Raw genomic sequence first — 13,131 nt, forward strand, 5'->3', positions numbered from 1 at the left:
AAACTTCTTTAATAAAAAACGTTCATTTATTTTTGAGAGACCGAGAGAAATAGAGCATGAGCTGTCAGCACAGAGCCCGACATGGGGCTTGAACCCACAAACCGTGAGATCATGACCTAAGCCAAAGTCGGACGCTTAACCGACTGAGCCAACCAGGCGCCTCATGATTTTTCTTTTCAGTTGAACATGCAGAGTTAGGTAGGAGAAAGGAGGGCTGAACACAAGAGAGTCGGATGATCTGCCTCACTTTACTCTTTTTATTGATCTGGAATGGTTGGCCAGATCTCCTTCACATCCATACTAGCTTAGTCGGAAGCACTGGCTCCAAGTCACTGCCAGAGAAACAATATATCCTGCGATGGTCCGTCCCTTCTTTAGTCTGCAAGCACTGATTACGTCTCTGCTACCTGCTAGACCCCATGGGCCCAGAGAAGACGCAGTCTCTAACTTTGAGGAATTCAGAAATTAGAAGGAAAGGCACACGAAACTTTTTTCTTAAGTGACGCAGTGTGTGATGTGCTGAAGTAAAGCTTTGATCCAGGAACTGTTGAAATACAGAGGAATTTTAAGCAAACCCTGAGAGAGGAGGATTGAGAAGTGTCATGGAGGAAGTGCGGTTTGACAAGGACGCGGGTAAACAGGGGTACAGTCCAGGATGTCCTTGGTAAGGACTGTGTGATTTGGGGAGGCTGGCATGGCAGGGGCAGAACGAGAAGAAGATTGGCTCAGCGGGAGAGGAGATTGAAAACATACTTTGGGTCATGGCTTAGGGGCCTTGGTTGTATACGAAGCTAGCAAGTTTGTTCTCTGTGTGTGCTTGGAAGCTCTGTACGGCTTTGGAGCAGAACGGTGAAACCTTTAGATTTTTTTTTCTGGAGAGATAACTTTTTTATTTTGGGTAAGACATTTAATGGGAGCAGGCTGGAGGTAAAGATGCCTGTTGAATAGTTTAACACCATCATAATTTCCGGTGCGAGTGTCCCAGACTGAAGAGTCAGTTCAAGATTGGCTGCTAAGTCAAGGTTATCTCCAGGTTTTTAGCTTTTTAATTCACGGTTTCTCGACCTTTTTTTTTTTTTTAAATTGCTGATTTCTGGTTTTTGGGGTGTATAGCCCAGGAGGTACATTAAAGGGGCTCAGAAAAATACAGTAAGATAAATCACAGAACAGTCCCTTATATGGAGATGGAGTTTGTGTGGATTGTAATAAATTGCTGTTGTACATCGTGCACAGTGGAGCTGATGGGGAGATTGAAACCAAAAAAAGAGAAGTTTGATTCAAAACTAACATATATTCCAACTTAAATGTGAACAACCACTTGATAAGTTGCACTCGAGACAGCTGGATTTAACCTGCAAGGAATCCCAGCAAGTTCTCACGGAAATGGTAGCCTTCGAGGGACATTCTTTGTAAAAAAAAAAAAAAGCCTGGGTTAGGGAAGCAAGTCCTAGAACTCAGAAAGGTCTCCTTCTGAAACGGATTCCAAAGCTCTAAAGGTTAATAATCCATGAAAACCCTGCCATCTCAGTCTAATTGTAGTTGCTTTTAGAATAAGACATAATGTGGATGTATCGATAAAATTCTCAGTGATATTCATAAATTGTACCAACTTTAGTTTCTTGTGGTGTTCGCTCTCTTGTGACATAAGGATGTTAGAGGAGCAAAGAAACACCGCTGACCCTTGAGCAACTTGGGGGTTAGGGGCACTGACCCCCACCTGGCCCAAAACCTGGGTATGACTTCTGACTACCGGAAAAACTTAACTGATAGCCTACTATTGACCAGAAGACGTTACCGATCACGGTCAGTTAATGCATATTTTGTATGTTATATGTATGATATTGTGTATACTTACAGTAAAGTGACAGAAAGAAGAAAATGTTACTAAGAAACTCATAAGGAAAATACATTTACAGTACTGAGTTTATCGAAAAAAGTTTGCGTGTACGTGGATCTGCGCATTTCAAATCCGTGTTAAGGGCACACTGTGCCGACATTTCTTTGTTTTTAATGACACAAGTTGTGGCTCGTGGACGGGGGGCTCTTGTGATGGTGTCTTGCTAACTGATTGCAGTTAGTGTGATCAACCTCACAGCCCCCTCGTGGGGACCAGCAGGACAGAGGGAGGCTTCTGTTCTCTCTCTGAAGGATCCTAACAACTGGCCGCATTCATAGGCTTTAACTGAAGCCACCTACTCCATTGTGTAGAAGCCACTGAGGCAGTCTTTCTCACCCAAAGTCTGGATGTAGGGGTTAAGAGTATTTGTTGAAAGACCGTGGAAAAAGAAAGTATTGTAGCATTCATTTTGCGGCTTATAAAACTCAAATGATTCTATCGAAGATACTAAATTGTACGTGAGAAGAGCCTGCCATTCTTGTTAAAATTCAAGTGACATGTGAAAGGTTTCAGATATTTTATAGCAGCTCTTGTGTTTGATATTTTAGAATATTCAAATGGTTTAAACGCCTCAAGCGTTAGTACATGCATCTAAAGACGCGCATCTTCCGTAGTATAAATTTACATGTCTTATGTGTTCATAGGGGACGAAAATTCAAGCGTATGCAGTGATCATTTTATCAGCGAGGAGTGAAGTTTTTGTACACTTTTCTCTTAAGGCTGGAATCATAGTAGTTGTAGAAGTACTAATGATTATTGTTCTGTGTAACTTTATAATTTTTAGAACCTCTTTACATATGGTGTCTCATTTGAAGATTTGCTGGGGTAGTAGGGGAAATTTTCACTCGTCTCCAAATCCGATTCCCAGCAACACCACCATATGGAACATAGCCATGAGTCTGGAAATAAATGGAAACAGCTTCTGATTGGAAAAAAAAAAAAAAAAACAGATGTCACAGAACCCATAGTTGAGCTTAATTGAAAAGAGGAAGCCATCGTCAAGCCATGTCCCTAAAGGAGCAGATTAGAGCCCCCTTGATTCCGAGGCATTCATGAGGTATAACAGCTGGCAAGAGGAAATAGAAGTGACGAGGTGACAAGGGTCTTCTGTTTACTCTTGGGCTATCCAACAGGACCGAGTGCACATTCAGTGGAGGGCCAGGGAGACCTAGGTAGTCCAGAAGCCCTCCGAGTATCATCAGTCGAGGGACTAGAATCTAGTCTAACACAGTGTAATGACTTTGGCATATTGGTGACCTTCTAGGTAATCAAGAAGAGCTGAAGTGTCCTGGTCAAGAAAGCAAGAGAATGTGTACTAGCTTCTTTTAATATCTTCGGTTGAAAATATTTCTTATGAAAATAACTTCTGCACTTAAATGTGATCTTCCGTTTTTCAAGGCAATTTACTCATGGATAATTGGCTTGCCCTCATTCAGATAATAAATAAGTTAGGTTATCATAGAGCCCAAAGATCAGTAATCTTCAGCTGTGCACACCAGGTAAAAATGCTTGCTGCAGTTTATTTTTAATATTTCAGAGACGTACCTAAAGAGCGTTGGCATACCTATCTTAGTTATGTTTCCAAATCCTTGTAGCAGAAGTGGTGGGACAGAGAGCCCAGTGCTGTTGACCGTGGGCTGGGCGGGGTTTGATCTCAGTTTGATCTGTTCTCAAACTATTAAAGCGCATTAATCATTCCTCCAGCAAACACATAGCAACCAGCAGCTGCGTAGAGAATATGTCCATCACCTCCAACAGAGATACCACAGAATCATAGAATGTTCAGCTGGAAGGAAGATATCACCCAGTCCAACTCATCCTCTTAATGAGAAAACTGAAGCCCGTACATGTTAAATAACCTGCCCACAATCATGTAGCAACCAGGGCAGGAACCTAGTCCACTTGTCCTTATAAGAATGCCTCCTTGGGGCGCCTGGGTGGCTCAGTCGGTTGAGCGTCCGACTTCGGCTCAGGTCACGATCTCGCGGTTTCTGAGTTCGAGCCCCGCGTCGGGCTCTGTGCTGACAGCTCGGAGCCTGGGGCCTGCTTCGGATTCTGTCTGTCTCTCTCTCTGCCATTCTCCCACTCACGCTCTGTCTCTCTTGCTCCCCAAAATAAATAAATATGAAAAAAATTTTAAAGAAAGAAAAAGAATGCCACCTTTAAAGAGGGAAGATAACCCAAACAGAAGCATACACATGTGATAAATTTTTGCATATGAAAGAAAAGGAGGGGGCGCCTGGGTGCCTCAGCCAGTTCAGCTCTTGACTTCCGCCCAGGTCATGATCTTGAGATTCGTGAGTTCGAGCCCCCCGTGTGCTGTCAGTACAGAGCCTGCTTGGGATTCTCTTTCTCCCTCTCTCTTTCTCCCCCCAACCTCTAAAAATAAATAAACTTAAAAAAAAAAAAAAAGGAAATACAACACGTTAGTATGTCCATACTAGTGAGGGAATGTGTCACCTCCTGCCTCTTTGAGTGGTCCCTTCACAGGAAGTGGATTCTGTGAAAGAAGGAAACTTTGTGGCACTCAGAGGAGGGGAAACTGAGGCCAGGTGGAAAGATGATAGAGCAAGGCTACTTTTGCTCTGCTGTAGATTAGTGTGAAAGCACGCATGTCCCGAAGCAGTGACGGAGGACAAGAACCCTTGTCATTAGAAGACCTTCCTTAGTCTGGACTTCACAGACTAGTGGAAAGAACTCCATATTTAAAATTGGGAAATGAAAGGGCGCCTGGGTGGCGCAGTCGGTTAAGCGTCCGACTTCAGCCAGGTCACGATCTCGTGGTCCGTGAGTTCGAGCCCCGCGTCAGGCTCTGGGCTGATGGCTCCGAGCCTGGAGCCTATTTCTGATTCTGTGTCTCCCTCTCTCTCTGCCCCTCCCCCGTTCATGCTCTGTCTCTCTCTGTCCCAAAAATAAATAAAAAACGTTGAAAAAAAAATTTTTAATTGGGAAATGAGAGTCAGAGTACAGGCTGCTTTGGCATTTCTGCAGTGTGTGTAACTGAACTTCACCGAACCTTGGTTTCTCCATCTGCAAAATAAAAATATATAGAGTAGACCAGCTCACAGATTGTTTTGAAGTTCAGGTGGAAAAAAGTATATAAATGCTTTTTTTAATAGCTGGAAATATTCAAGGGTTAGGTAATCTATTATTCTGTACTATTATACTATGTGTACCAGAGAAAAATATTTCTTTAAGAATAAGGCTGTTTCAGAGGAGAATGAACCCAAGCAGTTGGGCAACTTTGGGTTCCATTTCTTTCTTTCCATTATTTCCCATTCTTCCATCCCTCCCTTCCTTCCTTCCTTCCTTTTTCTTCCCCAGTGGTTTTCAGCTTTGATTGATGTTAATAGTTTATTATCCCTTTCCTAGAACGTGAACCCCCCGGGGTCATTACAGAGCTTAGCATCTAGACCTGGCAGGTTGGTCTGAGAGAGCAAAAGGTAGCAGGAATCTTTAGTGGGAAGTTGATCAGGTGCTCTGCCTTTGGCTTTTGGAAACATAAGGAATCTCGGGCACTGAAATATTTAATGTTCGCTAGGCCACTGCTGTATGTAGTCCCTGATGTCAAGACGGTTTCCCCTGACGATAAGAGAATCACAGATAATCACAGTTCAGTAATTATTAACTATGGTAATTCGTGTAAAGTTTGTTAAGGGTAACAGCTACCACTCCCCCTTCTGACAGACATGTATTGCCCATTTAAAATGTCCTTCAGTAAGCTCTTTCTATGGAAGATCTCATTTGGCAATTACGTGGGCTATTTACCGATAAGGAAATCGAGACCCATTTAGTTTTGCCGTATGCAGGAAGGTCACTGATGTGTTGCTTCTTAGAGCCTCGGGTTGTTCTCTCCTGTGGTTGTTGCCATCTTGGCGTCAGGTGGCGTCGAGTTGTTATTTTCCAAATACAGGAGGAAGGGGGACATCCCTCTAGAATGGGTGTAACGGAAAGGGCCACTGGGAGGACCCACTGGGAGAAACTCGTAAGATGAGAATAGCGTCTGCCTCTTTCAACATTATAGCCTCAGCACCTAACGAGGGCCCTTGGCTCATTTGTCCGCGCTCCGTACCTACTTGGCAAGTGAACGAATGATCCGGGCTTTCATTTTAGCCAACAGCTTCAACCTCGTCCTTTCCGCATGAACCCCGCTGCAATTAAGACAACTACCCCCATCTGAATTTAATTGTCCCCTCCTCTCCTTTGCCCCACGGTAGATGTAGAGCTAATGAAGAGACAGGTACTTCCCGAGCCGCCCACAAGAATGGAAGAGACGGAGCCACTGTCATTAACCAGCAGGGTTGATGTTCGAAGTCGTGGAGACACAGACGTGCTGAGTGGGACATCAGGGAGTCCGTATTCTCGAAGAAAGGCGTTCTCGGCCCCCCCGGTTTTCCTCTGACCTGTTCACGTTTTATATCATTCCAGGCCTCGAGCCACCTAAAGATTTTCTGAGGTGCTTGTTCTAAAGAGAATCTCAAGATTCCGATAGACAACTTGAGCCTCTGTCCCTGATTCTGAGCTCAACATTTCGATTTGTTCGTGCATATCAGACGACTGTGTCCTTCCTAGAATGGTGAAGGCTCTCTTGGCCCGTGCAGTTGAGAGTTTGCATTTTTCCTGTGCGTTTTTCACCTGCTTCAGAGGGACTTTTCCACATGTTGCACTCGGTCCACTGAAAATCCTGGTACTGCTAAATATAAGAGAGTCAATATAATAAATATAGGCCACTCTTTGCCTTTCACTGGATTCCTTCAGTGTCTGCACATGTGAGATTATTGACAGAATTAGATATTATTTTACAGTAGAGTTCCAGCTGTCCAAGTTCTAAATCACAGGTATGACTAACCCCATGGGGGAAGATTCCTAACAATTTACCGTGTTTTCCATGTTAGCGACAGGTTTCGTGCACACGCTCCGCTATTAAAGCATTAGACTTTCTTTGATTTCTTAATCATTAACAACTTTAGCTTTGATTGCCCATGGAGCTGCAAGCTGTTAAAATTATCATTTGCCTCTTACTAATTTTGAAACCAAGAGCTGTTTCTTCGTTTGATGTAGCACAGGTCTTTCTCAGAGCACATATACTCAGGAGCACTAAGAATCTCCTGGAAGAAAATATAATCTAAAGCTATTGGATTTCTAAAATAGATGGGATAGAGAAAATACTCTTCTTAAAAAAAATTTTTTTTAAAGTTTATTGTTGCAGAGAGAGAGAGACAGAGAGACAGAGAGAGAGAGACAGAGAGAGAGAGAGACAGCATGCACATGAGTGGGGGAGAGGCAGAGAGAGAGGGAGACACAGAATCCAAAACAGGCTTCAGGCTCTGAGCTGTCAGCACAGAGCCCGACGCGGGGCTCGAACTCACAGACAGCGAGATTATGACCTGAGCCAAAGTCGGACGCTCAACCGACTGAGCCATCCAGCCGCCCCGAGAAAATACTCTTAAATACTAAAAAGTGCAGCTTTTTAAAAGATTCAACAAAGAATTTATTTTTTTCAGGAGAAAAGTGTCTCTGGGTTTTTACAGTTTAGTGTGTGAATAGTGGGTATTTTATGAAGAAGCTAAGGAGGCAGGAAATTTGAAAGCTGTGTTTCAACGCTAAAAGGTCAGTTGAAATTCACCCAGGGTTAACATAGTGTTGGGTTATCATGAAAGCCAACAGAATGTAAAAAACCTCCTGGAAAGATTTTGTTTGTACATAGCCTTTTCAAACCATGCCCCTAAAGTCTTTAACCCATAGTAAATGCTCAATAAATATTTTTTAAATTGATTTGATACATGTTAAGACCGATTGGTAGTATGATCAAATGAAATATGTGACCTTGAGCATTCATTCATTCATTCATTATCCACTCACTGGTAGTTATGTCCCAAACGTCGTTTATTGGGAACAAATTGAAAATTGGTGACTCAGTGTACAAAAAATGACTTTTCTCTGATGTTATGGGTATATGTGGACAGCCCTGGGCTGAAGGAATTTATATCGGGCCAAGAGGCTCCTGCCGACTAGTTCTGTGCAGGCTACTCAAGACATATCTGGGAGGCAGGTTAACATGGCCAATTCCTAAGCCCCATTTTTAAAAATTTTGCTGGCTAGACCTAGGGTGAGCCTAGCTCTTGAATTTTTTGGAAAGCTACCCCAATACGGATACACGTTTAGGTTTCAAAACCCAATGTGAGATCATATCATCTATGACTGTTTCTTCCTGGAAGAATCAGTTACCACAGATAGTTGTTCAGCCTGTTTGTAATAGGACTATTCTTGACTTCCTGTTGGAGTGGTGGAGATTCAACTCTGAGGTGATGGTAGCGATAAGATGTTCTCCTTTGATCATCAGGAAGATCAACATGTAGCTTTCCTGCGTCCAGTGTTTGTGATTTCTGGGGGTTCTTTCTACGTGCCAGTCCCCTGCACGGCAGTACCCTGAGCATAAGCCCCTACGTGACTTATTACTTAAAACGAAGCACGCAAATCAGCATTACCTTGGAGCTCTCTCATACTTGGAGGCTCCCAAGGATACTGCTCTTGTCTGTGAGCCATATCGCTGCCACTTATGGCACCCACCACTCCCAGACTCACCCCCCAACCCTTCTCTGAGGAGATACAACCTCAGGTTCTGGCTTCCAGAGGTCCCGTTGACAAGGCAACCAGAGTGTATCCATTCAATCCACCGTTCACCTTGCTATTCTTACGGTTAGAATAAATCCCCTTTTCTTTTTCTTTTTTTTTTCTTTACCTATCCTATATGAGATTTGTTGTTAAGTACTGACCTGCACGGTCTCTTCAGGATTCGCCAACTTCCTTCCTTTTTATCTACAGGCTACTCTTGATGTGTTTTCCATCTCCTGTGTAATAGAGCGTGCCTCTAATCAGCGCCTCACACTCAATATCATTATTAGGAAGCATAATCGTGCGTTAGTTATAATGTACTCTGATTTTGGATGCTTATTTAAAATACCATATGTGTTCCTTCCCCTTACGAACTTCCTCTGTGTCCATCTTTCTGAGGAAGCAGATCATTCTGCCTGCGGGCTTTAGGCTTCACAAGTACTGTGTGCAAGTAGATGGCGACACAGCGTCGTGTGTCCTCTGAAATCTTTCGGTCCCACAGGAATATACATCATTTCTTTCTTTTTTTTTTTTTAATGTTTATTTTTGTGAGAGAGAGCACGAGCGAGCGTGAGCAGGGGAAGGGCAGGGAGAGAGAGGGAGACAGAGGATCTAAAGCGGACTCTGCACTGACGGCAGAGAGCCCAATGCGGGGCTCGAACTCACAAACCGTGAGATCATGACCTGAGCCGAAGTCAGACGCTTCACCGGCTGAGCCACCCAGGCGCCCCAACATCATTTCCTTTTATACTTATCCTTGACATTTGTGCCTACACCACATCCGTGGTGTACTAGGTGCTGTGCAGGACAAAGGAAGCTTGATAAAGCATATCCAGGCAAGCTCTCCTAATTACTCTCCAATCCTCTGTTAAGTTTAATGTAGTTGAAATTGATAGGAAATATTTCCATTTTCTCTTCTGCAGGGGAAATCATTCAGATCCTTTTAACCTCTTGTCTGTTAACTCCCTGCATCCCAAACTCCATTAACTTAAAGGAAGAAACACGGTTAAACGGTTTTTGCCTCTTGTATTAGTGGTACAAAATTTCATAGCTCTAAAAGCGGGGGCTAAAATCAAGGGAAACCTGGAATGGATTAAAGAGGATGAGAAACTTCCCTAAGGATAAAATCATTCACATCTTCCAGAACAGAATGGTTGGCAACTGCTTTCCCGCACAAGTACTCAAAGTACTTGCCTCACAAAGTCTTTTTTTTTTTTTTTTTGCCTCTCCACGATAATTTTTTAAGGAAGAAGAAAAATCAAAACATTCCATTTTTTTCATAAGTGACACTTCTAACACATTTTCCCCAACGCAAAAGTACTTTGAGTTCTTTTTTTTTCTCCCGGTAAATAAAAGGATCGGTTTGAGTTGTTTGATGTCCTTACAGAATAACAATCCACATTTTGGTGGCACAGGGCCAACACGGATGAAGTCAGTTGTCCTCTTTGCCTACCCTGTTCGTCTTCTGACTTTGTTTGCTTTTCGTAGTTCTCTGTGAGAGACTGTCGCCTAAGAAATGAACGCAAATGTCGTTAGGAGGGATTACAGTTTGTTTCTGGGAAGGTTTATTTATCAAAGTGCTCATTAATAACATTCAAGATGGAATCATTTCCTAACACTGCCCGACCCTTAGTTTGTGCGATGTCTGTTCATTTCTTATCTGTCACCCAGTGCCAGTGCCTGTGCGCATATCTTGCTCATGTACCGGGGACATTGTTATTCACAGTAATTCCATACCAGTGGTGCAGTTGTCTTGTAAGAGTGAAGTGTCTGGGTGGAGAGAACATTAGGTGGTTTTGTTTAGAAATATAATCAGAAATGGGGAAAAATGGGAGGAGAAACATAAAGTGAATGTTATCTCTAGGTAATAAGCTTATTGTCGATTTTCATTTTTTGGCTTAGGGTTATCTGTTTTTCTGAATTTCTAAATGAAGGAAAACAATTGAAATCTTAGAAAAAGAAGAAATTACAGTTGTTGCTGCTTCTTTTCTTATTTTGTATTTGCCCGTCTTAAGAGACTCACCCGGGCTGATTTTCATGTGTGCTGTTTCTCTCCCGAGGAGTTTTTCCTTCTCTCCCGTGCAGGAGCCTGTTTGCTGTGTCTTAGCAAGAGAGTTCATGAGTTTGTATAAAAGTAGGACCTGAACATAAATGCGTAACTGTAGCAGACTTTGATGCTTTTTATTTATTTATTTTAATTTGCTAACCTGCTTTGTAGATGGAACCTTGCATTTATTTTGCTACAAGCTGATGCTTACGGTCTTTGCATGTGCAGACGAGGATAAGGGTTGTTGGGGATGAATGTCTTGAGATGCATGGGAGGCTTTAGGAAACATGAAAACGAGTATGGTAGAGTTTGTAGGCTGAATCATGTTTGAGAGATACTTTTAATTGAAAGCCCTTCGTTAACGTTTCTCAGGCCCCAGCTCCTCGATCTTATTTCAGATTAAAGTCCCAACGTATTTAAAATGTTTTCGCCTTGATCCATTGGCCACTAAGAGTCACGTTCAGACTGCACTTAACCGTGGGCACCTTTGCTACTGCTGTCCAGAGAAATACCTCATAACTCTTTTTGTTCTTCAATTTCTGAATTTTCAAAAACTGGTCCCTCTCCTAAGCCCCCTCCCTTCCCCTTTTTCTTTTCACAATTGAAAAAAATTTCTTCACCCGAACTTTTTGAGAATTCGTCCGACAACTATCATGAGACATTACAGAAGATAGAATAAAATTGAATGCCGTGGGAGTTTTGTGTAGTACATAACCAACAAGGAATAATTTGGTCTATTTGTTTTTTCCCATCTAATATTTTAGGTACAAGCCTATGCAGAAAGTGGATGGGGTTGCAGATGGTTTCACAGGAAGTGGTCAACAGACAGGCACATCTGTTGAGCAAACTGTAATTGCCCAAAGTCAACATCATCAACAGTTTTTAGGTATGTTAAGGTGTAATGCGTATTAGTTGCTATTAGCATGTTGAAAAGAAGAGAACAATACTAGTGTTTTCTCCAAGTGCTGTGTCTATTACAGATGTTAATTACACAGAAAGATTTGTGTGTCTCCGTGTATATCCTACGATAGCTGTAGATCATTTCTACTTTCTCATGTTCCCGAGAGCTTTTAAAAAATCTCAAGCTACGTAGGACTTCTAAGTGCCTATGAATGAAAGGCTCATAGCCGTGACCTCGTCTTGCAGAATTTGTACTCATGGGGTTTTTGTGATGAAAATTGCGTTGTGTCCACTTTCAGTAGTTTACTTCAAGTGCCAACAAGAATTCTCATTGCCTGCCGATAACGTTGCAAACGCATAGGCTCAGATTAGAAAAAAAAAAAAATTGCTAGAAACTTTGGAAAAGTAAGCTGTTCATTCAAACTAATCACAATCTGTCCTATTCTTGTAATTTTGTGGATGGTGTCCGTGTTTCTTATTACTTAAAGAGTTAGGAATTGGAACATTCCGCATATTCCTGTGATAGCTAGACGTGCAAAAAATGGCACTTTAACTGACAACTCTTGTCGAGATGAAAACACATAGTGTCCGTGCAGCAGATCAAGACAGACAGAAGCCAGCAAAGAGTTTGCGTGTGTGTGAGTCTGTGGCGTGTGTATACTTGTCGATGTGGACTTTCTGACAAACAATTCACAAGGCCTCTCAGGGCAGAGTAGATACTGATGTTGAAAGCGTTACGGCAGCGTTTCTCAAACTGGAGTCGTCACGTGTATTCCGGAGAGCCTGAGCTCTCAACGACAATTTTGATTTTTTTTTTTACTTTGTTTTTATTTCAATTAGAATCTGTAAAATATATATATATATATATATAATAGGAGCATCTTCTGGACTATCTAGAAGAGTAGAACGAAAACCATTGTGCAGTTTTCGTTTATGCATCTGGATTTGAATTTAGGATAAAGCAGGCACCGAAGTGCATTGCACGAATTGTCCAGAGCTATAATGAGAAAAGAACAGGGGGAGACTTGCTAGGTAAATTACATAAATTATGTAATTCATCCCAAGGGAAGGCTAAATGACGTCCCAGTGCTTTGTGGAGGAAGGTTCCACAGCTTTGAATACAGGATAATAATGGGAGAATCAGCCCCACCAAGGACATGTTGGTATAGGCCTGTCAAACTCAAAAGTTCTAGGCCACAGCAGTCAATACCGAATTCATGTTGCGAGCGGGAATTTCGTGATAGGACAGCAGTCTCGTCCATCATATCAAATTAATGTTGTTAAGTTTAATGTTATTTTTGTAGTTTTATGTGTGTTCATTTCGTAGCTCTTTTAGTTTATGATGTTATAAGAAGTATGAGCCTACTGAGTTTAAAGCTACGTTTAGTTTTTTATATTCCTAAGTAACACGACACAATAGTAACTAAAACCAATACCGACCAGCTCGAGATATTTTTCTCTTAGTAGAGGCCCTATGTTGAGAGACATTATGGTATGTTATTTCTAGTATAATCGTAGTGAAAATTTAGTTCCTCCACAATTTTTCAGTGCCTCCTCAATTCCCCTCCACTGATGCTGTTGCTACATTTTGTTTGAAACGTACTACTATGAGAAGTTCTTCCATCGTTGGACCTCTGGCCTTTATGGGTTTTTTTTTTTCCTTTTTTTAGTC

At 42.1% G+C, this 13,131-nt stretch overlaps 1 protein-coding gene across 7 annotated transcripts in view; it reads left to right on the forward strand.

Annotated features, from left to right (window-relative positions):
- Positions 1 to 13,131, forward strand: part of RFX3 (regulatory factor X3) — a 296,558-nt gene that overhangs the window by 220,884 nt on the left and 62,543 nt on the right. For all 7 annotated transcript variants that reach the window (XM_043565456.1, XM_043565459.1, XM_043565460.1 and 4 more), the window contains one exon: positions 11,324 to 11,445. In XM_043565456.1, the coding sequence (XP_043421391.1) occupies positions 11,324 to 11,445 (122 nt within the window). The remainder of the gene's footprint in view (positions 1 to 11,323; positions 11,446 to 13,131) is intronic.

This window comes from Prionailurus bengalensis, chromosome D4 (assembly GCF_016509475.1).
Source record: "Prionailurus bengalensis isolate Pbe53 chromosome D4, Fcat_Pben_1.1_paternal_pri, whole genome shotgun sequence".
Classification (NCBI taxonomy): Eukaryota; Metazoa; Chordata; class Mammalia; order Carnivora; family Felidae; genus Prionailurus; species Prionailurus bengalensis.